We start from the raw sequence: 25,721 nt of genomic DNA, 5'->3' as shown, positions 1-25,721 counted from the left end.
CAGGCGGTACTGAAGCCCACTCTCCCCTCCCTGGCCTAGGAGACTGTGAGGCTGGCCAGCTGGCACACCTCTCACTGCGCCCCTTTCCCATCACCCAGCAGAAACCACCTCTTTCTGTGCCTCCCAAATGCCATCTTGACCCCCACTGTCTAGCTCTTTAGTGCCTCATCCCTTCTAGGTGGAGCATTGCTTCTTGTGGAGGTGTCCCTGACCACCTCGTCCACTTGCTAGTGCCTGGAGCTTTGTATAGCAGTTGATAAAATTTGCACACAAATTTTACTGATTTGTGTGGGGAACACTGTCTGTTGGTCCCACTGCATGAGTTCCATGGGAATGGGACCGGCCATCGTCCCTATTCTCACCCCAGACCCTAGAAGGTGCCATAGAAATACAGCTGAATAGAATTACTGGGTGAGCCTCTTTTTGACTTATTTTTAATTATAGTAAATACATAGAATATAAAATTTACCATCTTAAACACTTTTAAGTATAGGCTCAGTAGCGTTAAATGCATTCACATTATTGTACAATGATCACGACTATCCATCGACAGAATTCATTTGTTTTGCAAAACCGAAACTCTGCACCCATTAAACAGTAACTCCCCATTCCCCCTCCACCAGGCCTGGCAGTCCCCATTCTACTTTGTCTCTATGAATTTGACTACTCCAGGGACTTCATGTAAGTGGAATCATACAGCATTTGTCCTTTTGTGCCCAGCTTATTTCACTTAGCAGAGTATCTTCAAGGTTCATCCACGCTATAGTATATGTCTGAATTTCCATCCTTTTTAAGGTTAATATTCCATAGTATGTATGAACCACACTCTGCTTATCCATTTATCCATCCATGGACACTTGGGTTGCTCCTCCTCTTGGTTATTATGAACAATTGTGCTATGAACATGGGTGTACAAATATCTGTTTATAGCCTGAATTTCCCTTGAGTGTATACTCAGAAGTAGAACTGGTAGATGACATGGTAATTCTATTATATATATATATATATATTAAACTACCAGTCTGTTTTCCATAAGGGCTGAACCATTTTACAGTTCTATCAACACAGCACGAGGGTTTGATTTCTCTACATCCACTCAACTTGCTATTATATGAACTTTTAAATTATAGCATCCTAACCAAAATGGTTGAAAGGCAGTAAGAGATACAGGCTTCCAGTTAGGGGAACGAACAAGCCATAGTGATGAAAGGTACAGCAGAAGGAACACAGTCTCTGGTATCATGATAGTATGGTGACAGATGGTAGCTACACTTTTGGTGAGCATAACTCAGTTATTGAATCACCATGTTGTACTCTTGAAACTAATGTCATATTATGTGTCAACTCTACGAGAGATAGGTAAATAAATATCAATAATAAATATCCTAATGGTAATGAAGTCCTATTATGGTTTTGATCCACATTTCCCTGATCATCAGTGACATTGAGCATCTTTTCTAGTACTTAATGGCCACTTCCAGATCTTCTTTGGCGAAATGCTTCAAGTGCTTTTGCCAATTTTTAAATCAGTTTGGTTTCTTTTGTTGTTGCGTTTTAGTTCTCTATATCCTAGATATTATAAAATATGTATTTGTAAGTATTTTCTCTCATTTTACGAGTTGCCTTTTTACTCTGCGGATAGTGTCCTTTTATGCACAAAAGTTTTTTAATTTGATGAAGTCCAGGGATGCCTGGGTGGCTCAGTGTTTGAGCATTTGCCTTTGGCTTAAGTTGTGATTCCAGGATCCTGGGATCGAGTCCCTCTCATCAGGCTCCCCATGGGAGCTTGCTTCTCCCTCCGCCTATGTCTTTGCCCCTCTCTACATATCTCTCATGAGTAAATAAATCTTTAAAAAATATAAATAAATTTGATGAAGTCCAATTTACCTATTTCTTCTTTTGTTGCCTATGCCTTGGTATCATAGCCAAGAAGTCACTGCCAAATCCAATGTCACGAAGTTTTTTCTCTGTGTTTTCCTCTAGGGATTTTATAGTTTCAGCGCTTATATGTTCAAGTCTTTAATCCATTTCAAGATCATTGTTGTATATTCTATTAGGTAAAGGTCCAACATCATTCTTTTTTATGTGAATATCTAATTTTCCCAACACCATTTGTTGAAAAGACAAACACTTCTCCTCATAGAATGATCTTGGCACCTCTGTTGAAAATCATTTGACCATATATGTCGGGGTTTATTTCTAAGCTCACTCTATATTTGCTTGTATCCCAGCACCAAAGTGTTTTGATTACTATAGCTTTGTAGTAAATTTTGAAATCAAGAAGTGTAGAGTCCTCCAACTCAGTTCTTTCTCAAGGTTATTTTGGCTACTCAAGGTCCCTCGAGATTCCATGAACATTTTAGGATGAATTTATTTCTGCAAAGACAAATATTGTTGAGACTTTGCTAGAGACTGCACTGAATCTGCAAACTGCTCTGGGTAGTAGTGGTGACATCTTAATTAAGAAGTCTTCCAACCCATGAATGTGGATGTCTTTCCATTCCTCTCCATTTTCTTAAATTTCTTTCACTAATATTTTGTAGTTTTTAGTGTACAAGTCTTTCATTTCTTTTATTAAGTTAACTATTAAGTATTTGTTTTTGATGCTAATGCCAGTGAAATGGTTTTCTTGCATTTTGGGGTTGTTCTTTGTTAGGTATAGAACTCAACTGATCTCTGTGTGGTGGCTTTATATACTGCTACTCTGCTGAATTATCCCATTCTAAAATTTGAGGGGAGGAAGTTTTAGGATTTTCCACATATAAGATCACATCATCTGTGACTAGAGATAATTTTACTTTTTCCTTTCCTATTTGGATGCTTTTTCTTTTGTCTAATTGCTTTGGCTAGGCTATCAGTATTATGTTCAATAGAAGTGGTAAAAGCAAGCATCCTTGCTTTGTTCTTCATCTTAGAAGAAAAACTTACAGGTTTTCACCCTTGAGTATGATGTTCACTATGGAGTTTTCATATATGTCTTTCATGATGTTGAGGTGTTATTTCTATTCCTAGTTTTTGGGATATTTATCATATGGAAAGGTATTGAATCTTATCAAATTATTTTTCTAAATCAATTGAAATGATTATGTGTTTCTTCCCTTTGTTATGTTAATATGGTTTATTACATTGAATGATTTTTGTATGTTGAACCATACCTGCATTCTGGGCATACCTCACTTTGTCATGGTATATAATCCTTTTAATATGCTGTTGAATTTGGTTTGCTAATATTATGCATAGGTTTTTTATATCAATAATCACAAGGTAAAATTTTTTTTATTCATAAAGAACTGTAGTTTTATTTTCCTGTAGTGTCTTCATCAGACTTTGTAAGGGCAATACCAGCCTCTTAGAGTTAGGACATGTTTTCTCCTCTTCAGTTTTTTGGGTGAGTTTGAGGAGGACTGATTCCTTTATTCTTCTTTAAATGTTTGGTATAACTCACCAGTGAAGCTGTCAGGTGCAGGGTTTTTTTTGGCCAGATTTTTGAATCTACAGATTCAATCTCCTTACTAGTTCTAAGTCTTCCCAAGTTTTTATTTCTTCATGATAATATCTTACTAAGTTTTGTGATTTTAGGAATCCATCCAGGTCATTAAGTTTATCTAATCTGCTGCTATACAATGGTTTATAGTCCTGTCTTATAATCCCTTTTACTTTTGTAGAATTGGTAGTCATGTGCCCACTTTTGTTTCTAACTTTAGTAATGAGTCTTCTTGTTAGTCCCTCTCACTACAGGTTTGATGATTGTGTTAATTCTTTTGAAGAATTGGCTCTTGGCTTTCTTGATTTTCCTTGTTTTTTTTAAAGATTTTATTTATTTATTTATTTATTTGACAGAAAAAGCACACACAAGCAGGGGGAGCAGCAGACTCTGATTTGAAATCTTTCTTCTTTTATTATTTTTAATGTGAGCATTTACAGCTATGTATTTCCCACTGAGTATTACTTTTGCAGAGTTCCATAAGCTTTGATATGTTGTGTTTTCATTATTATGCATCTGTATGTATTTTCTCATTTTCCCTGTTACTTCTACCTTGACCCATGGGTTTAGAGTATGTTCTTTAATTTCCACATGTTTGTGGATTTTCTAGTTTTCCTTCAGTTGCTCATTTCTAACTTAATCCCATTGTGGTCAGGAGAAGATTCTTTGCATGATATCCTTTTTTTTTTTTTTTTTTTTTTTTAGATTTTTATCTATTTATTCATGAGAGACAGAGACACACACACACAGAGAGGCAGAGACACAGGCAGAGGGAGAAGCAGGCTCCATGCAGGGAGCCCGACGCGGGACCCAATCCTGGTTCCCTAGGACCAGGCCCCAGGCGGCACCAAACCGCCAAGCCACCCAGGTCGCCCTATATGATATCTTTTAAATCTGTTGAGACTTAATCTGCAGCCTAAAATGTGCTGTATCCTGGAGAATGTCCCATGTGCGCCTGAAAATAAGGACTATCCTATTGCTGTTGTAGAGTGTTCTGTATGTCTGTTAGATCAAGTTGGTTTATCATGTTTTTCCAAGTCCTCTATTTCCTTTATATTTTCTGCCTAGGTGTCCTATCCACTACTGGCAGTGGAGGGGTTGAAATCTCTTATTATGTAACTATATATTTCTCCCTTTAAATCCAGCAATTTCTGCTTCACATATTCTGATGGTCTGTTATTAGATGCAAAAAGACTTACAACTGTTATATTTCCTTGCTGTATTGAAACCTTTGTTAATATATAGTATCCTTATCTCTTCTTGTGATTAAAGTATTTTGTGCAATATTAGTATAGCCACTTCTGCTTTCTTAGGGCTACTATTGGCATGGGATATCTTTTTCTATCCTTTTGTTTTCAACTTATTTGTGTCTTTGGAACTCTGAGTCTCTTGCAGACAGTATATAGTTAGATACATATTTTAATCCATCCTGCTGATCTTTTAAAGAATTCAATCCATTTACATTGAAGGAATTACTGATAAGGAGGGACTGACTGACTTCTGTATTTTACTATTTGTTTTTGATATACTTTATAGCCTGTTTTGCCCCTTGTTTCCTGCATTACTTTTTTGTGATTTTTTTTTTATAGTGAAGCTTTTTAATTCCTTTCTCATTTTTGTTTTTTTTTTTTGAGAGATAGAGAATGGCAGGGGGCAGAAAGAGAAGGAGAATCTCAAGCAGACTCCACACCCAGCTCACAACTCAATACAGGGCTTAATCTCATGAACCTTGAGATCATGATCTGAGCCAAAATCAAGTCAGACACTTAACTGACTGAGCCACCCAAGTGGCCCTCCTTTCTCATTTTCTTTTGTATATGTTCTGTAGCTATTTTCTTTGTGGTTACTGTGGGGATTACACTTAACATCCTAAAGTTGTAAATATGCTAATGTGAATTTATTTATTTTAAAGATTTTATTCATTTATTGAGAGGCACTGAGAGAGAGGCAGAGACATAGAGGGAGAAGCAGGCTCCCTGGGGGAGCCCAGTGCAGAACTCAATCCCAGGACCCTGAGATCATGCCCTGAGCCAAAGGCAGATGCTCAACCACTGAGCTACCCAGGCCCCTCTAATTTAAATTTATACCAGCTTAAATTCAATAGCATAAGAAAATTCTTCATATCAAGGTGGTTCTTCAAAAGCAAATAAATATGGAATTGTAACTTGAGATAAGGACCAAGTACAAAGCAGACTGCAAGGATAAAGAAAACAGGTTGGCCTCTTCAGATGGTCAGCAAAGAAAGCCCCTCCAAGGGGACATTTGCCCAGAGCCCGCAAAGATAGAGAAGCTAGTTTGATAAGGAGGATTACTGACAAAGAGAGGCTGTAAGTCACAGAAGAGCTTGGGCCCCCTGAGAAACAGAGGCCAACATGGCAGGAGTTTACTGTTGAGGTGGAGAAGGGAATAATGTCCAGGGCAAGCAGGTGGTCTCAGTTACAGAGCCTGGGAGGGCTGTGCAACACAGGGGGGGTACTCCCCATCACCCACATGGGAAGCCACAGGAGGGCATAGTGCTGCTTAGTAACAAGGCCCTAATTCTGCAGATGAAGCTCTTGCTGGTCCTTCTGTGGCAAGGAATCAAGAGGGAAGAAAATGAACATGAGGAGCCCAGCAAGGCAGCTCCTGCAGTCACCCTCTGTTGTCTGAACAGAGTTGTTGCCAAGGCCAGAGACAATGATGGGCAGTCCATTTTGGACATGAAGACAAACAATAGGCCCCAGACATGTTTGTGACCCTGAAAGGTGAGACAGGGCTCCCTTGGCCCTGGCTTCGAGTGCTTGCCCTTCTGTGTACTTGCTCATTGGCTGTGCTCCCTGACCACAGCACTGCCCACAAGCCTCCATCTCCTCTGTAGGACGGAAATATAATGAAATACACCAGGTATGAGGAGAAGGAGACACAACCCAGCTTGCCATCACAGACATCCTCTCCTTCCATTCCTCTCAGGCACGTGCCATCAGGAGAGACAGAGAGAGAAGCAGAGACATAGGCAGAGGGAGAACCAGGCTCCCTGTGGGGAGCCCAATATGAGACTTGATCCCAGGACCCCAAAATCATGACCTGAGTTGAAGGCAGATGCTCAACCACTGAACCACCCAGGTGCCACGACACCTAATTCATACATCACAACCATAAGATGCTTTTGAAAATTGTAAGCAAACACATAACACCAAATTCACCCAGCTTTCAATGTGTTACCAAGGCTCTAACAAGTGTCCAGGCCTGCCTTGGGGGATAGGAGCCTGTCTAGATTTAGCTTCAAGGGTCTGATCCACAGCGTGGGTGAACAGGTCTCTACTCAGAGACCCAAGCCAGAAAGTGGGAAGGGTGTGGGAGCTTGGATGTCACCACCCAAAGCTACTTCTCACAGCTTGGAGAGAAACATGGTGCAAGGAAGGTGGCAACCACTCTAGCAGATTCCCTTCCAAATCCACAAAAACTAGGGAAACACAGCCATTTCAATCCAGCAGGATCATAGTAAACACTCTGACAGGAGAGAGGTGGGCTGCTTGGCCTCAGCTTCCTGCTCACTGCACCTGGAGACCTGTCTAATGACAGGGCTCCTCATCCCACCCATAATCCTTTCCCATCCTCCTGGTTTAAAGAAGATCTTGCTTCCTAACAGTAATCCCTTTGCCAGAAGAGCCACAGGAAGAACAGAATTCCTTGGATTTTCAAAACTAGGGTTTAAGAGATTGAAGGACGGTAGTGGCAGAGGGTGGTCTTGTTCATAACAAGGTGTAATGTCTGAACATAACCTGTCTTTAAACTTGCTGAATGGTGGCCCACCACTAGAGCAATAGAAACTAGTTCCCAGTGCTGAGAGTCTGTACAAGTGGGTCAAGGAAACTCTGCTTTCTTTTGTTCTCTGGCCTCATCAGACTGGCCAAGAAACCCCACAGGAGGAGGCTGAAGGGTTCAGTATTAGTGCACACATGCCAAATGCCCTTCACCACAATGGCCCCACCCTTACTAGGCATGCTTCATCAAGAAATATCTAAATCCCAAATTAATGTGGTTGGCCCCAGATCTGCCCTCAGCCAACCTCTTCGTGTGAGCAGTGGAAGGGGAGTGAAGAGTGTTGGATTAAAGCCAAGTATAGGGACCACTCAGTCCCTGTCCTTCATCATACCACTGTGGGGGAGTTTGGGGGCAATAGTACCACCCCCTCCCTGCCCCCATCCTGATGATCAAATTATGAAAGCAAATATCAAAGTGGAAGTCTGGCCTCATTACTACTTTAGCTGCCATAATAAGTGTTTATTCTTGGCATTTGTGCTCCGGACAATTAAAAAAAATAAATGAGATGAAATTAACTACAGATGAAAGAGTCTGCTGTGGAGTCAGCCCCACTAGCCCTCCTCCCAGGCTTCCTCTGGGCAGACCAAAGCACAGCAACCCATCATTAACCAGCCACCAGGAGAACTTGGGTTTGTGCAGATGAAGAACACATATTTCTCAGAAACCAGGGCTAGCACCTCCTCCGCTCTCACTCCTGCCCTGTGGTTCAGATCCTCTCTCCCCCACACTCTCCATTTCCAGTCCCCACCAAGCACAACTGTGGGACTGCTCCTCCTCCCTACTTCAGCAGCACCACTCCTCAGGACACCCTCTCCAAATGCCCCGCTCCAGTGTCCACCCAAACCCCTAGAGCTCACCCACTCCTTCCTGCAGCCATATCACACCACCTGCCCTCCCACAAATGTAGCTCCTACCACAACCCCTGCAGGACCTGCCACCCCTCTCCTGATCTTGCAAACTCTTAAACTCTTACTCTTTTCAGCTCAAAGGTCAGCTCTTCCTTGAAGACTCTATGCTGCAAGATCACTCAGCAGCCCTCCACCTGGACCCCAGAGGTCACTGCAGATATTTCTATGGGGTTTTATCTGTCTGCTGATAACACTGCCTTCTGAGAGACGGACCAGGTCTGTTTTGCACCTGGATCCCCAACACCTTAACACAATGCCAGTGGGCTTCAAAAATGCTTGTTAGGGGAGTGGATGGATGTGTGGGGTTGAGATGCATGCAGAAGTCTTTCTGTGTCTAAACTGAGGAATGCAGGCCCTCCCCCTGCACCCATCATGTGAAAGCTTCCCGCTATTCCCATTCACCAGAGAGGTAGACACAGGCTTTATGGCTCCTTCCCTGTGCTCTCAACCAGACAACCTCCCCCCCGACTCTCGTCCAGCCCTCATGGCACACAGAAAGAGCTGATTCACATTCAAGTTGGATCCTGTTTCCTTCTACAAGACCAATGACTCCTTAGAACAGGGACTGACTCGCCCAACTTCGAAATCCCCCTGGAGGAGGTCTGGCATTTAGGAAAGGTCTCGGCAAACCTCTGGTAAGGAATGGCAGGGCGGGCACAACCACCAAGCAGACCCAGGCACTGAAACTACACACTAGGGCAGAGTGGGTGGGTGGGCCCTCTCCCATGGGATGCATCCCCTGACCCCCTCTGCTGAGGGGTCACGGGGCCGTGGGTGTCTCCATCCCCCAACCCAGCTTCCTCCTTAGCTGGGCAAAAGACAAGAACAGAGCACTCATCAAGGAGGAAGCAGAGCCTGCCTAGGTCAGGACCCCAACTCAAGACTCACCATGTTCATGACAGTGAGGATGAACCTCTGGGCAGCCTCTGCCCCGTGGTACTGCACCATGTCGGCATCAGCCACCACCAAGGTCTCCACTGTATGCTCGTTGGTGAGCTGGATGGCGTTCCTCCGCTCCCGCCAGTCCTGGGACTGCCTGCCCTTCCTTGGCTTCTTCTTTTCTAGAAAACAACAGAGATGTTCATGCAGTCCTTGGCATTTTGATTTCCAAGACCCTACAGTGAAGCAGCCTTCTACTGAGACTCTCACTGAGAATAGCCAGCCTCCAGTGGCCAGAAGCCGGACCTCCCCCATCATAGGGTCGGGGTGGGGGGAGGTGTCCTGAGCTCACTTCCTACAGGTAGAGCTGAGGCACATCGAAGCCCCAGGAGGCAAATGGGACTGAATATCAGGGAAGAGAAAACCTGTCGCATTAGAGGAAAGCAGACAGCAGTGCAAAGTCAGTGGAGGAAAAGGAAGCCTAGGCCCAGTGGGGAGAGATCAGAAAGCACCTCAGGTAAATGGCAGAGAACCAGCCAGACTTTCTGAAAGGGCTTTTCCCACTGCTGATAGCTGGGACCCAGGGAGGTGGCACTCTGGCCACTGTGTTGACAGTCATGAATGAGGAGTCATAAACATAAATAATCACAAAGCATCATTTCAAAGAAAAACAAAACATAATCAGAAAAGAAGATCACATGACACACATCACATGTGTGACACACACACATCAGCCAAGATGCAAGTGTGCCCTTTGGTTAACACAGGGAAGGGTCATCAGTAATCCTCTGCTGACTCTTTAGATAAACCGATTTCTCTATCAGATCTTACGTGGATCAGCAGGCCTCGTGATCAATTAGAGCCCAAATCAGAGTGTCTGGGTGCGCCAAGCTGCTGTGTGAGGGTGACCTAGACTTTGTTGGTAGAAACCCCTCTGACCAACACTAAAGGCTGATGCAAATGGCACCCATTTTCAGGACCCAAATGTATGTAAACAGAAAGGCACTTCCTAAACTTGGCAACTATTATAACCATTTTGAGCACTAGCCCCTATGGAGAGGACAAAAGTCACCTCTGCTACAATTTCCATGTAGGGAATGCAGCCTACGTAGCACATGGCTTCATAGTGTGACCTGATCACTCCAGAGCCAAAAAGCACACTGAAATAGCCTGAGGTATGGGTCATAATGGACAAACGAGAATACTCTGCACAATATAATTTACAATTATGAAAAACAAAAAGCAATCTAAGTATCCAACCACAGAGAAAGCCAGCCATGGCAAAACAAGTTTGTAGCCATGAAAGGCACGTTTGTGAAGATTATTTAGCGATGTAGACAGAAGCAGGACTAAATCTGTATATACAGTTAAGCTGTGATATTGCAAAGATTTAGCACACAAGTACCTTCAGGCTCTGAAAGAACATAAATATAAACAAACAAACAATCAAACAGAAGATAACCAACCAACCTAGGTAGAATGTAACTAAAACATGAGTGGTAGGGGATATGTGATCTTCATTTTCCTTTTTTTCCTCTGTATTTCCCAAGTGTAGACAATGAACTAGAATTTACTTTAAAAAAATGGTGAGTTTTAGAAAAACACAAATGTCACTTTTAAATTCTCCACAATACAGAAGGCATGGGGGAGCAACATGTCATCTAATTAGCCACCGAAATACAAAATGAAACACATGAATGTCTTGGCCCTGCAGGATGGTTCTCTCCTTGCCCAGAGCCAGGTCCACCTCCCACAAAGACTTCTAGGCTTCAGCAGTGGAATGAGGTAAGAGTCCATTTGAAGACAGAACGCAAGGCCTTACACGTGGGCAGAAAGAAAGATGCCACTTGTTGAGGTCTCTTTATAAACCTATACCCACTTTCAGCAACCACTTCATCTCTGACCACAAGGCAGGAGGAACACAGTGATTTCCAAATTCTGGGCTCTGGGTGCTTGCTTGCCACATACTTATTGCCTGGATCAGGTTGGCCTGTCCAACTCGGAATTTGTAAAAAAAAAAAAAAAAAAAAAAAAAAAATCCCTTGCACCTGGGTGGCTCAGTCGATTAAGCATCTGCCTTCAGCTCAGGTCATGATCTCAGGGTCCTGGGATCGAGCCCCACGTTGGGCTCCCTGTTCAGCTGGGGGTCTGCTTCTCCCTCTCCCTCACCTTCCTGTTTGTGTACCGTCAAATAAAGGAAGAAAAACTTAAAAAAAAAAAAAAACACACCCCAAAAAATCACCTTGCTCCCACTGCAACACAGTGGAAGTGAAGGGCTACCCAAGTAAGGGCTCTGCTGTCATGAGCACACCCACATTCTCCCAGGCAACTAGCCAGGAGCCACGTGGTGCTGCAGCTCCAACTTCTGTTCACATCTGCAGATGCTCAGCACTTGTTTTCGCAGTGTCCTGTTTTCAGGTTCTCATATATAAGGAGCTGTAGTTTTGGCAAGGCCCAGAGGACACATTAGCCATCTCTCTCTGGAAGATGGTGAACTTTGAACTTGTTTGAGCTGAGCAGTCTCTAAGAAAAGGAGCCCATTGCTCCCAGACCAAAGGGGCAAACTGCACCTGGACATTCAACATATCAAAATGCTGCATTGGGGGAGGGTGGCCGGATGGCTCAGTCAGTTAAGGGTCTGCCTTCAGCTCAGGATCTCAGGGTCTTGGGACCCACATTGGGCTCCCTGCTCAGTGGGGAGTCTGCTTCTCCCTCTCCCGCTGCCCCTCCCCCCTGCTCCGGCACACACACTCTCTCGCTCTTAAATCAATCAATCAATCTCTCTCAAGTCAATCAATCAACCAATCTATCTTTAACAAAAGGTTGCACAGGCATCAGTCTTTCAAGTACACAGTACTTTCAAATACAAAGACCTGCCTTTCCCTCTCAATGGACGGCAGAGAACTAATAAACAGTGTTGTCCAGGGGGAAATGCTGCAGGTTGACATGTGCCCTGAATACTAAATATCAGTAAAACACAATGGTCAGAAGCTCTGGTTGTATGTATGTATGTATGTATGTATTTATTTATTTATTTATCCCTCCCTCCTTCTCTCTCTCTAGACTTTAAAGGATTTTCACTACGACTATCCCATGTGTTTCCTTCATGGTTCCCAGCCCCTGGCACATTTGGAATGGAGTAATATTCACTGAACAAATGCACGCATGGATGGATGAGTGAGTGGGTACGTGGAATCCCTGTTTCCCAATCACAAGCTGAAGTCAAGTGCTAGGCAGTGCTGGGTGATTTTAGCCCTAGAACCCAAGGCTTGCCTGGCTCGGCTCTGGATTCCCCCCACCTGCTCTGCCTACACATGGCCAATGGGCTCCTCGCTGCCATCCGAATTTGAGGCACAATAGTAGGAGGACCCTAGAAAGCTCAGGAAAGGGTTCTGTGCTGAGCATGATGAAACTGATGCTGTGTGCTGCAGAACCCACACAGGAAGACAGGGCACAGCTCTTCTGAGTAGCCCTGTCTGGCAGTGGTCCTTCTGCTTGGAGGGTCTCTAGGTTGGTCAGGGCTCTTTAGCAGCTATGGCATAATTATCCCTCCCAGCTGCCCAGGGCCTGCTGTCCTGCTGTCTGCACTCCTCGCACTGAGTGCTGCTCAATGGGGCTGTCACACCAGAACCACACTAGGCTGGTTGGTGATGCAGAGACGTGCTCTAGTGCTCTGTCCTGTCCCTGCACTCAAGGGAAGAGGTGGGAAGCCTTGATTCAAACTCCTGCGGCCACATGGGTTTCAGGAATCCAGAATTTTCAGATTTTTGCAAAGCAATCTGGTATGCATGCCGAATATTGATTACCACTTTCAATGAGGTCTAGGGTAGCAAGCTGTTATCCAAAGGCACTACTATTTCTACAGTAAGATGAATTAAAGGGGTGAAGAAAGACACTTGGGAGCCTCACATCAGGGTAGGTCAGGGCTTCCACAAAATGAGTTTCAAAAATCCTGGGGCACCTGGGTGGCTCAGCGGTTAAGCATCTGCCTTTGGCTCAGGTCATGATCCTGGGGTCCTGGAATTGAGCCCCACATCAGGCTTATCATGGGGAGCCTGCTTCTCCCTCTGCCTGTGTCTCTGCCTCTCTCTCTGTGCCTCTCATGAATAAATAAAATTTTTTAAAAAAAATCCGGGATTTGGAATTGCAGATAAGAGACCAAGGACCTGTATTCCCTCTCCATGCCCGTGTCCTTCTTGGGGGTTGTGGCAGAGGAGAACAGGAGGGTGGAGGGAAGCTTGCTTCTTCCCTACCCCTGTCATCAATCCCTCTGCCAGTAGCTCCACGGCCATCACTTCTGAGGGTCATTCCTTCCCTATGGCGAGAACAGTACCTTAATACATTTTGACCTTCAATTCCACAAACTGTGTACATACACTCTAACAATGTTTGTCAACACTATTTTTCATGGATTATATATAAGCATCTTGAAAAGTAAGAAGAAAAGGGCCAATTTCAGAATAACAAGGGTGCTGGATCCAGACCTCACTGGAGAGGTCAAAGCTCAAACTGGGCAGGTGTGCAGCCATCTGGAGGGCCCTCCACACTGGGCTCAGGAGTCTGCTGTCTCCAGCCACTGTGGGAATGAGGGAGATGGCCCTTACCACCCTGATGAGGACAGACCACGACCAGTGGGGCTCCAGGCCTTCTCCTGCTGTTACAGACACCAGGGATCATTCCAAGTCCACCCAGTGGTCTTGTTTGCCAGCACATTGCTGGAGTTGGGGCTGACTTGGTAGATTTTCAACCTCTTGCTTTATACAATTTTTTTCTTACATTTAGTTTCCCTTTGCCCCCATTATCCATTAAAAAAGAAAATTCTAGGGGGCACCTGAGTGGCTCAGTGGTTGAGCATCTGCCTTTGGCTCAGGTCTGATTCTGGGATCTTGGGATCAAGTACCACATTAGGCTCCTTGCAGGCAGCCTGCTTCTCCCTCTGCCTGTGTCTCTGCCTCTGTCTCTCTCATGAATAAATAAATTAAATATTAAAAAGAAAAGAAAAGAAAATTCTATGTATTTATGTATGATACCCCAAGTCTCTTTTTGGACCAAGAGGAGGAAGAGAAAAACACAAAGAAACTCAAAGGGCATTCTAAATGTGGTGCTTTTAGAATATTCACATTACTATTGATTCTAAGAATTTGAAGACTACTAAAAAGGCTGAACAAACACATAAACTGTCATTTTAGTTAGGAGTTTTGCTCTTGGCAAACTAAAAAAAAATCTCAATTGTGAATTATTAAGCTCTGTATGAAACAGATATTTCTTAAGTTTAAAAATAAAGAGTCTTTAGCTATTTACCAGGGAAAAACAACACATGGATCACAAAATATTTGGTGTGAGAGTTCAACAGCCAGAAGAATTACTCTGTGAGTCTACCAATGTCATTTCCAGGGAAGACCTCAGGTCACCTTTGTGCCAAGAGAGAGAAAAAACAAGCCCATGCCAGCTGTTGAGGCAAGTCAGAGAGAAAACAGACACAGTAGAGGACAGGGGGGCAGCTGCCCAAGGACATTGGGCCCTTCAAGATCTCGGACAGAGGGCATTTCAGGCCAAGAAGCTCAAGATGGGTGCTACTGCTGGGAATTAGGCCTGGGGTGTCCAACATGCTTACAGAGTTAAAGGAAAGATTTAGACTTAAACGTGTTGTCCTTCAAGCCAGAAATATAAGCTTTTCCCACACACCACATTCAAGGTCTAGATACACAAATGTCTGTACCAGGCACAAGGGTACAGTGGAAATGTAAGATTCTAGAACAGGATATTCACCTAGCCACACTGACCGCAGGTTTTCTCCAGCTCCCTTGAGGGACAGGGTAAAAAGGCAATCCCATCAGAAGCCCTTGGTGCCATCATGATACGCTACACAGAATTTGCCTGTGGTCAGAGGAAGGCCACCTGTGCTTCATTCTCACCTTGAGACACCAACTCAGTGATTTGCACCCAATCGTCCCGAGACCTTTCTAAGCCCTGTGGTGAGGAATCCCTTCCAGTACTAGCAGAGGGGTCTGCACAGGCACGACCATGGCAGTGTTGCCCCAGTGGTCAGAGGGAAGGGAGATCTGCACCTGGAGGGCCACAGAGTTGATGACAAGAATTCAAAACAGGGCTGTGGTTTGGGGCAGACCAGATGGTGTGCTTAGCTCAACCGGGAGCCACAATGGGATGTTGAGCAAGCTCCAGACATTAAGCGTCATATGAATATTCATACTCATCACCCTGGTTTGTAGTGATTAAGTGAAATGCTCATTGAACACATACTACATTCCCCAGAATGTTCTGACTCTTCAATAAATGGCACCTTCATTATGATGAGGATTATGCTGGAGGTGGCAGGGGCAGTGACTTACTGGTCGAGGACACGGTTTTAAAGACAAAACACCTGGATTCCAATCCTGGCTGCTCAGCTGTTTTGTCTGACCTGTGATAAATCTCTCGCCCTCTATTTGTCTCATATGCTTTGTCAGTGAAGCAGAGAGCATCACGGTTCTTCTCTTACCAGGATGCTGTCCAGATCCCAGTTGGAGGCCTCAGCAGAGTGCTTGGCTCCATGGTAAGTGCTCAAGAAGGCGTAGCTTGACTACTGTCATTCTTCATGGAGACAGGACACAAGAGGGGCCTGTGGAGGCTACAGTGAGGGTGTCCCTGTTGACTGTGTGACCCAGGCAGGTTCCCTAAGTCCCCCTCTCAATGCTGATGAGGAGGAAACGCATGAGCCACAGAGAGCTCAGAAAGGCAGATGGCAGCCACAAGGGCACAGTCAATGGTGTAAACAGGAGGAGGTGGTGGAGGAAGCCAGCCCAGGCTCACCATCCCAGGAACACAACTGCCCACAGAGAAACCTTCTGAAACGGTAAAAGAGTCCTCCCAACCCATAATTTGGGTGCAGAGGATTTTGTTTTTTAAGATAAGATTCCCCCAAGGAATCCTTTCAGGTAGAACGTTCATTTTCACACCCTATTCCTATGGACACAAACAGCCCCAGGGCTGTCCAAGGACACTCTCTGGACAGCTGCTTCTAGGGAGCAGTCTTCCATCTGAAGGTTTTCGGATGGAATGCACCAGCCACCCATGAATACTGGGGACTGATAAAGTCACACCTGCCATGCCAGCATGAAGGAACACAGTCTCTGTGAAAGGGAGCTGTGTGCTCCCCTTGTCTATAGTTTAGGTCCCAATCACAGCCCCCAGGAGCTAGGCTATCACTCCTCATCAGGGACTGATGTGGGGGTGGTCAGCATGTCCACTGTGAGGGGCAACTGGGGTCTTCTGGTGGAGCTACCACCCCACAAGATGACATCCTCTGGGGTGGGACAGTGACAGATCTGGATCTCTTGGTTCAGTGCGAAATGCATCCCTTGCATGATTCTTTGACGGTTGACAGGTGAGTTTTTAGGAAACTCTGAGCTGCAAATCTGCTCATGCAAATGGGTCAAAGGTAGAATCTATAAAAATGGCCATTCCCTCAATTTCCACTGAAATAAGATCCAGTGCCAGTAGATGGAACACCGCATCAGGGACCCTAGGACAGGGAGTGACACAGATGCCAAGCACCCTCATGATTTACCTCTGAGTGTAAAAGATTTAAGGTGACTTACCCCCAAAATAGACAGACTGAAATTAGAGATATTAACAACCAGAGAAAAGAAAACACAAATACGCTTAACAGAGAAGGTCAGCATGGCAGCTCTGGTGATAAAAATCAGAGTCGTTACCCAACGCAAGGCGACAGGCACCCGGCTCTGAGGCCCACACTGTGTCAGTCACAAACTGTCATCATGCAAACCTCCAGAGGAGCAAGCTGAAGCACCAGAAAATTTGGCAAATTATCTAGCTCTGGGCCACCAACCCACTTGACTAGGAATCCAGGGCCAATGGTCTCACCCATCCATTCTGCCTTAGAATTTGGTTCTGAGTTTCCTGAAATCAGGAAAAACATTTTTTTTTTTTTAAAGGTAAACATGCTTGCTGGTCAGTTTTCTCACCCTCCGCCAAGGGGCAAAAGTATACCATTCCTCAGGGAAAGGCAGGTGTACCTAACACCGACCTCTAACAAAACACCAGTAGGACTTGACATAGGGGCCTCTTGGTGATGCTTGGGGCAGCATTTTCCACAATGTTTTATGGCAAATGTGATTGTGAATTCTGTTCCTCAAATCTGATAGGAAGCTTCTCTGACGCCAAAGAGCCTAAAATTAAACCCTCCACAAAAGGAACTCCAGCAAAAATTGCACTGTGTGCTTCAAGTTAGCCCTTCCATCCAGGGAGGGCCTGGCAGCCCACATAACATGGGGAGGGCATGAGTGGGGCAGAAGTAAGAAAGGAGAGTGACAAGTGCCCTGAGTTAGAAAGGACAATGCAAGGTCATAGACGGTGACAGTGGCTTCTGGAATAAGAAGGGTGCTGTCTAGCAGGCAGACCCACTCCTTCACCTCATGGCACAAGCCCCAAGAGGGGCCTCCCAGTAACCCCCAGGGCACCAGGGGTCTGCGGCTCCCTCAGCGTAGGCTGCCCAGGCTACCATGTAGGACACATGAATGGGTTTTTTTTCCCCCTGTACCTGCCACATAACAAAACTAATTCAAATCCAGAAAAACAAAAGTAACGGTGGGAAGAGCAGAACCTCTCAGATCAGATCAAGCAGAAGACTGGAGTCCTGGGTCCACCAAGAGTGCCTGAGAGCACTTCTGTGGCCTGTTAAGGTGGGAGATCCTGTTGGCCAACCTCGAGGGGCTTGGAGTACTCCCCAAATCCCCTGCTTACCTCCAAACTCTGCAGCTATTAACATCCACTTTGCAATCTAACATGGGTCCAGGCTTGCCTGCTGGACTTGACAGTGAGCTCAGAAGCCCAAACATCACCTTCTGAACGCACCACAGTGCCTGCTGAGCATTGCCCAGAGTATAGTAGGAATTCAAGAATTATACTTAGTTGAATCAATGTTTTCAGACTCTTTGAAATTCCTCATTAATATCAAGATGAATTTCTAGGGTACTTCACACAAATGTCCTAGAATTACACTCTCCCATGAGGCACTTCCTCCACCTAAGGAGGTAGCAAAGCTGGTCATGAGAGGCTCACAGCTCCACCACCTGACAGAGCTGATTAGAATCTGCCCATGGGACACCTGGGTGGCTCAGTGGTTGAGCATCTGCCTTCGGCTCAGGTCATGATCCCGAGGTCCTGGGATTGTCCCACATGGGGCTCCCTGCATGGAGCCTGCTTCTCCCTCTCCATGTCTCTACCTCTCTGTCTCTCTCATGAATAAATAAATAAAATCTTAAACAAACAAAAAAGAATCAGCGGTGACCATGGGCAAGTTCCCTCATTAAGAGAGCAAGGTGATAATTATTCCTCTCCCCTAGGGCAGATGTAGGGAATAATGAAGGGATGCATGCTCAACCTCTAACACAGGGTCAGATATAGAATACCACATCCAAATCATGCTACTCGTCTGATTTCTACCCTTAGCATTACACTACTATTACTGTGGCTCACAATTAGGGTCTAAATACTCATTTTTAAACTTTGCCTGAAGCAAACAGGGAACTTTGGATGCCTTTACACTCTCTACAAGGCCTAGCTGCTCATGTTCTCCATCTATCAGCACCTCTCATCTAGACGCTCATCAACCAACTTCTTGCCTTTGAAATTCCTTACTGGGCAGAGGGCATGAACAAACATCTCGAAGGTCATCCTCAACCATGCAAAAATAAATTAAAATAATATAGAAACAAGAGTTTCAAGAAGAGTGAGGGAGTAGCTTGTCCCTCCTGTTTGACATCCCAACTTACCCCCCAACATTCCAGAGGGGGGAATATTGTAATCCCGAACATGACAGAACATAAAACATGACTGTACATGAAATCAGCTGTTGAAGTCGTGAAACATACATAACGTTTCACATAGGATAGAAGAATGAAAATCAAGTGGTTCTCATGAAAGCCTGGAAAACACCATGAGTCTGTCTCCTTGGGGGAGACACGTGTTGCTGCTGGGAGTGGGCTTTCCACACACAGACCCTCACCATCACACCACAAACCCTTTCGCAGGGCACCGATGCCACCACCACAACAGCATGGAAAACAGTGAGATGTATGGTTTCAACTGTATGTCCAATAGCCCCACTTTCCTAAAATAAGCAGCCATGGGGTATAATGAAAACGTCCTCAGTCTAGGAATTAGGAACTCTAGATATTCACCTGGGCCTGAACTGGATGCCTAAAAAGATGTCAGTTCACAGAAAGGTCTCTGTTTCCCATGCACTGGTAATTTGTCTCTTGTCTCTCAGCATCCTTTCTGCACTCTGCTCTGGGGCTGGAAGCCTGCAAACTACATTTCCCAGACTCCCTTGTTAGCTGACTTTCTGTTCAGCTCTGCCAACGAGGGCACCCGAGAGAGACCAGAGGGAGAGCCCACAGGGAGCATTGGCTCCTTGTGTTTTCAGCTCAGGATGGCACTGTTCTAGCAGAACTACTGGGCAATATGGCTCCAGCCTCCAGCTCTTGGGACATTCCCAGCCTAGCTCCCCTACCACCCTCAGAGGCACATCCATCGACACACCAGCTTTGGCTAAACCCCTTGGTGGTCCCAGACATGGACACTGATATAACCTATTCCATGTGAAATCCTTCTGTTAGAAACACTTAGCATGGTTTCCATTTTCTTGACTAGACACAAATGGGTATAGCCTAAAATGAAAGCGTCAGTCCTTAACCTACTTTTTAGATTTCATTCAAGCTTCAAGGATTCTTCCTCGTTCTGCAATTAAGGATTTGTTTTTTTCCTCCATGGGAGTATGAAGGTACTGGATGTGTACTTCCCCACTGCCATAAACAGGAATGCTGCCCTACACTCTAGTCACCATTTAAGAAAAACCAGTCACTAGGGGGCTCCAGGGAGGAAGCACCAACATCAGGGCATGCTATAGATTTCCCAAACAACCTCTCACAGCCACATCCAAGGACGTGGGGACAGTGCCACACAAACTGAGAGTCAACATGGGGAAAGTGCTGGAGGCGGAACCATGACCAGCCAGTGAGCCAGCAGTGGGTTTTCAGATGTAGTTTGAGAAATCTGCACCCACAGACTTATACACACCGTTCTTTGCCATAAAACCATCAGGCTCCCCAAAATTACTTTCTCATCACTTTTTTCTTCAACCAAAGCAAAAAGGGTCTGTTTCTAGAAAAGCTATCTTTTCCAACTGGAAATAATGGTTCCACGTGTGCAGAAGTGCTCCCAGCCAGGTGAACTTTCCGGCAGCTGCAGAAATCCAACATCCTTGAAAAATAATGGCCCTCTCTCTCTGTCTCTCTCTCCTTTTTTTTTTTAATAGGAAAAAAATAACTTTTGCTCTCCAAGTATGAATTCTTTAAATAACTTCCCCCAAGGCCAAGTCATTTTCATAAAAGGCATTTTTTCATGTAAATTCCTTACAAAGAAAGGTGGAAAATAAGAGTTGTGTTTTGGGGGTTTCTTTTTGAGGGGGGGATATTTTATTTTTTTGTGGTTAAGATCCCAAATGAAGAACTGATCAACCTTGGAATCCAAAATCAGTCCCTCCACTAGACAGAAGGTACGATCCACATCCTGGCCTTGGGACACAGCAGGGCCAGGGGCAGGAAACACACACTGGCCCTGCTGGACCTTTTCGCCCATAGTCAGAGTCATGTAGATACCAAGTAGCCAAGTACCACTGCCTCCAGGTGAGGTGGAAAGGTACTTCTGCAGCCAATAAATGCTGACTGGGAACCTACTGTGTGCTAGGTACTGCCACCACATAGGTGACCCTCTAGAAGGAACAGATGTTAACCAAATGCGCAGATAAATATATGAAAGTTTATAACTGGAATGCATGTTTGTAAGAAAGAATAGATAACGCTATGACAAAATACAGACGAGATGGTTCCAATTCAGGCTAGGTTCTGTGGGGAAGTGACACACGGGACAAAATCAGAACAAAGGTTAATGTGGGAGTGGGGAGAGAAAGCTGGGGGAGGCTAGGCAGTGGGAACAGCACAAGGGAGGCAAACAGCAGTTAAAAAGAATCAAATACCTTCAGGAGGTACTTAGAAGGTGACACCAACACTACTAGGGATATTTGCATGACTAAGAAAGAAGGGCCAGCAAAGAGACACCTGGGTGGCTCAGCAGTTGAGCGGCATCTTGGGCTCAGATCATGACCTTGGGGTCCTCCGATAGAGTCCCCTATCGGGCTCCCCATGGGGAACCTGCTTCTCTCTCCACCTATGTCTCTGCCTCTCTGTGTCTCTCATGAATAAATGAAGAAGAAGAGAAGGAAGGAAGGAAGGAAGGGAGGGAGGGAGGGAGGGGGAGGGGGAGGAAGAAGGAAGAAGGAAGAAGAAGAAAGAAGAAAGAAGAAGAAAGAAGAAAGAAGAAAGAAGAAAGAAGAAAGAAGAAAGAAGAAAGAAGAAAGAAGAAGAAAGAAGAAAGAAGAGGAGCCACCAAGGAGCCATCCTGTCCTGCTTTGAATGGTTGTGCTAATCAAGGAGTTAGGGACCACTGGTTCAGGGCCAGGTGTTTAAAAAAGCTCTGTGGGTTCTAGGCTAGTTAAATTTCAGGTGTTCTTGAAGCACCTAAGTGGAGAGGTGAAGCTGGTTGCTGAACATGCAGACTTGGATCTTAACAGCAAGGTGAGAGCACAGAGCAGCACTTAGGCATCAGTGGTCCCAGGCCAATCCCGTAGGGACCTCAAAACTGTATGGCTGGATGGAAGAGCTGGAACCAATATGGCAGCAGGCAAAAGTGGAGGGCAGGGAGCACATGAGGTGAAGGGAGACCAGGAGCCAAGAAAACAAAGTTTCAAAAGGGAGGGCTGCTCAGCATCCCCAATACAGGAGAGAACCAGGTCAAGAGACACTCAATACAACAAAAGAAGGGCACATGGGAGTCTTAGCAAGAGCTCTACCAGGGGAAGATGGTGGAAGGGGAGCTGAAACCAGAGCAGGGAGGGGTGAAAAATGGTGATGTTGGAGGGGTTGGGGAGCAAAGAAACAGGGATACTTCTGGAATGTCTTAGAATAGAAGGACCACTTCCCTGAGATGACAAAATACCTGCACGTCCAGTGGTGGAAAGCCAGGCCCATGGAAAACTGCCATCTCCTCTCAATTTCTCCTGCTCTTTTCCTCTCCTTGTGTTCACCAACAAGATTCCACAAACTCCCCACCGGGAAGAACAAAGCTCCTAATTTGCCCACCTTACACCAACTAAGAAAAGATGATCCAGTTCAACCCAGATCTGAATACTGGCCTTGCACTGGGTGCCCCTCTCAAGGGAGAGAGAAAAGCACATAAAACTTAACAGTCCTAATAAACACCCCAAGAATGACAGAACCATCCAGGGGACAGCACAGAACTCTTAAGGAAAACTGGCTCTGGAGTAGAAGGGGTGGAGAAGCATATTCACTGTATCAGGAAAGGACAGAATTGCACCAACGTGGGAAACGCAGCAGGGAAAAGGGAAACTACCAGGTGGTACCATCTAGGAAGGGATCCATCTAGGAAAAGAATTCCAATAAGAATTCTTTAGACTGGCTGACACAGGGGATTCTGACGGTTAAGGCGGAATACTGCCATTTCTCGTTCACTTCACGTCCATCTGAAGCCTCATCTCACCCTCTATTAAATATTAAATGTACTTGCAAAAGATACTGTTATTCGTTTGCTAGGTTGGTCCTTACAAAGTGCCACAGACTGGGTGGTGCGAACAACAGAAATCAATTTCTTCACACTTCTGGAAGCTGGGGGTGTCAGCAGGGTGGGTTTCTCTTGAAGCCTCTCTCCTGGCCTTGCAGGGGGCCATCCTGTCCCTGTGTCTTCATAGGTCTTCCTCCTCCATACCCATCTATGTCCCAACTTCCTCTTGTTGGAAGGACACCAATCATATTGGTTTAGAGCCCACACTAATGACCTCATTCTAACTTAATCAGTTCTTTAAAGACCCACTTTCCAAATGCAGTCATATTCTGATATGCTGGAGATTAGGACTTTGCCACATGCATGGCAGGGAGACAACAATTCAGTCCATAATGAAAGATATCCATCTTCCTTCCTGCCCTAGGAAGTGTGGACTGGGAAGGTCACACCCCTGTGTGACTTGGTGTGTGTATAACCATACAGTCAGGACAATATAGCAATTCCTGGAAAGGAACAATCCTTGCCGGAGTCTGTCGAGATGCATTTGGCAAATTTGAAAAATTGTTTTATGCAAGTGCTTGGCATGATCACATGCTTTAAGACTTGCTGAAAGTGTATATACAAGCCTACTGGTGTCTGACAGTTTTATCTTCTAAATTGATGGAAGATTTAAAAAAAAGAACATTCCCCAAACACACAGCTTGGGGGAAGAAATTAATTAACCTGCTCATGTTTCAACCAGAGCAAGACAGGACAAACAAAAGCCTGTAAAGAAATCGACTTTTCTTCTGCACCTGGAGTCCCCCGTTGGAATCTTGGGTATTGTTCCTTTTGACAGGTGGTCTTTCATCTTTGACAAGGAAGTACAAGAAACTTTAGACACCTCAGAAATTTCTTCACCTTTGCAAGGAGGGCAGGCCATTCTATAGATTTGGAACTTAAACGCAAAACTAAAATAAAGCTAAAGGCTCTATCCTTCTACCCCTCCCCCAATAGCACTCAGCACACCCTGGTGTGGTTAGACATCTCCTCAGGCTTCTGGGTTTTGAGGGACTCCTCTCCCATACCCCTACAGCACTCAGCACACTATAGAATGTTTGGTTGGACATCTCCCCAGCTTCTGGGCTTTGAGGTTGGAGACTGCCCACCTCTGTATCTCCACCCTGAGGAGGGCCACCTGGTACACAGGCAGTCTTCAGTGACTATTCTGGAATGTGTACAGGAATGAGAGAATGAAGTGAATGAACAATGGATCAAACAATGCTTTCGCCCTCTTTTTATTGGCTTAGAAGAAGAAAAAAATCTCCTTGGCCTTTGTAGAGCTCTTGGATGTCAGGGATTCTTTCAAATGTATTAAATTCCCACATATTTCCAGAACAGCTTGCAATAAGACATCATTCACTCCTCTAAAGACCTCTTAAGTTTCACAGAAGCCCCAGATGTCTCCTAACACATGGAGAAAGAGCTCAGAACACCTGACTTACAGGCCTAGAGGTGGGAAAACAAGTCCAAGTGCTCTTCTTTTGGCCTAGAACCAGTCACCAGACTGCTCATCTTTCCCAAACGAAGAGCCCTTTCCCGGATGCTCAGGACACTCCAGGACAAAAGGACCTGCTCTTCTTGCACATTTGCCTGAGCATGGCCGTGGTTCTTCTGACACCAGGGTGATTCTTAGTAATGGGGCTCTGACTCACAACCTTCCAATGCCTCTACCAGGTCACTAGCAGGTGAGTTGTTCCCTTACAGTCAGGTCAACCACTTCTTGGACTTCCACATGCAAAGCAGCCTTGTGCTCTACCAGGATGAGCAAACCAGCCAAGCAGTGGAGGGGGTAGAAACCTCTGTTAGGTCAACTGACAAATTCACTAGAACAGCCTCCTCTGTTGTCCTCTGGCTTCCTCTGAAATCCAAGGAGGCCACCACATTATCACAATGGCCTTCATGAAGCATCTCATCTCTTCTCCACATTCTGGCCTCTGAACATATTATGACTCTAGCTAACCAAGTCATGGGACTAACTTGTACTTATAATTTCAATGCCACTTTCTCAAAGAGGCTTTCCTTGGACCCCTTCATCTAAGTCACATAGTACATTTTTATTTTTCTTGGACCACTAACCAAATTTAGTAATTATTTAATTGTGCTGTGTTTAGTATTAGTCTCTTCCTGGGGCACCTGGGTGGCTCAGTCAGTTAGGCATGCAACTCTTGGTTTCGGCTCAGGTCATGATCTCAGTTGTGAGATTGAGCCCCACGCTGGGCATGGAGCCTGGCTAGAATTTTCTCTCTCCCTCTGTCTCTCCCTCACCCTACCCCCTAAGAGTAGATTTAATATATATGTAAATGTATGTATTTATATGTGTAATATGTAACATATAAATATATATATACATATTTTTATAGATACATATTAGTCTCTTCCCCTAGACAGGAAGATCAATGAGAAAAGGAACTATGTCAGTTTATTCATTACTTATACATAGCCCTTAGCACATAGTAGCTGTTCAACAAATAATGTTAGAATAAGCAATCAATAGATGAAATGAATATTACACATTTGTACTACTATGGTAAATAGTTTCTCAATTTTATCACCTTTTAATTGTGTTCAATGTTTAAATCTTTACCCATGCTTTTAAAGTAATCTCTTGAGTATCATTTCTGAGTCTTTGTCATTGAATAGAGGATTTTAATGCCTTGAAATTTATTGTAAAAATTATAATGTTTGAACTGTCATACTTTTAGTTCCTTTTTCCTCTTCATTTTCCTATGTGAACCATAGTTCATTATCACCTCTAGTATTAAGTATGCAATTCTATTAATAAGTTATCTTTAAAATCTTAAGAAACATTCTTTATGTAGCTTTCTGATTATCAATGTCAACATATAATTTTGGCTTTCCCTTTTGTACAAAAAAAGAATTTAGTCTCTTCTTTTTCCTCCCATAGTCCATCTCTCAGATTTGTAAATATTTCTTATACTTGAGGT

General features: G+C 44.7%; 1 protein-coding gene across 1 annotated transcript in view; it reads right to left on the bottom strand.

Annotated features, from left to right (window-relative positions):
* ADAMTS17 (ADAM metallopeptidase with thrombospondin type 1 motif 17) overlaps positions 1-25,721 on the bottom strand; it is a 330,972-nt gene that overhangs the window by 260,902 nt on the left and 44,349 nt on the right. The window contains exon 4 of the mRNA XM_077869670.1: positions 9,085-9,257. Within this exon, the coding sequence (XP_077725796.1) occupies positions 9,085-9,257 (173 nt within the window). The remainder of the gene's footprint in view (positions 1-9,084; positions 9,258-25,721) is intronic.

The sequence above is a fragment of the Canis aureus genome, chromosome 2 (genome assembly GCF_053574225.1).
Source record: "Canis aureus isolate CA01 chromosome 2, VMU_Caureus_v.1.0, whole genome shotgun sequence".
In the NCBI taxonomy this organism is placed as follows: domain Eukaryota; kingdom Metazoa; phylum Chordata; class Mammalia; order Carnivora; family Canidae; genus Canis; species Canis aureus.
Note: the sequence above shows the minus strand (reverse complement) of the source record. Positions and strands in the feature narration are given on the sequence as shown.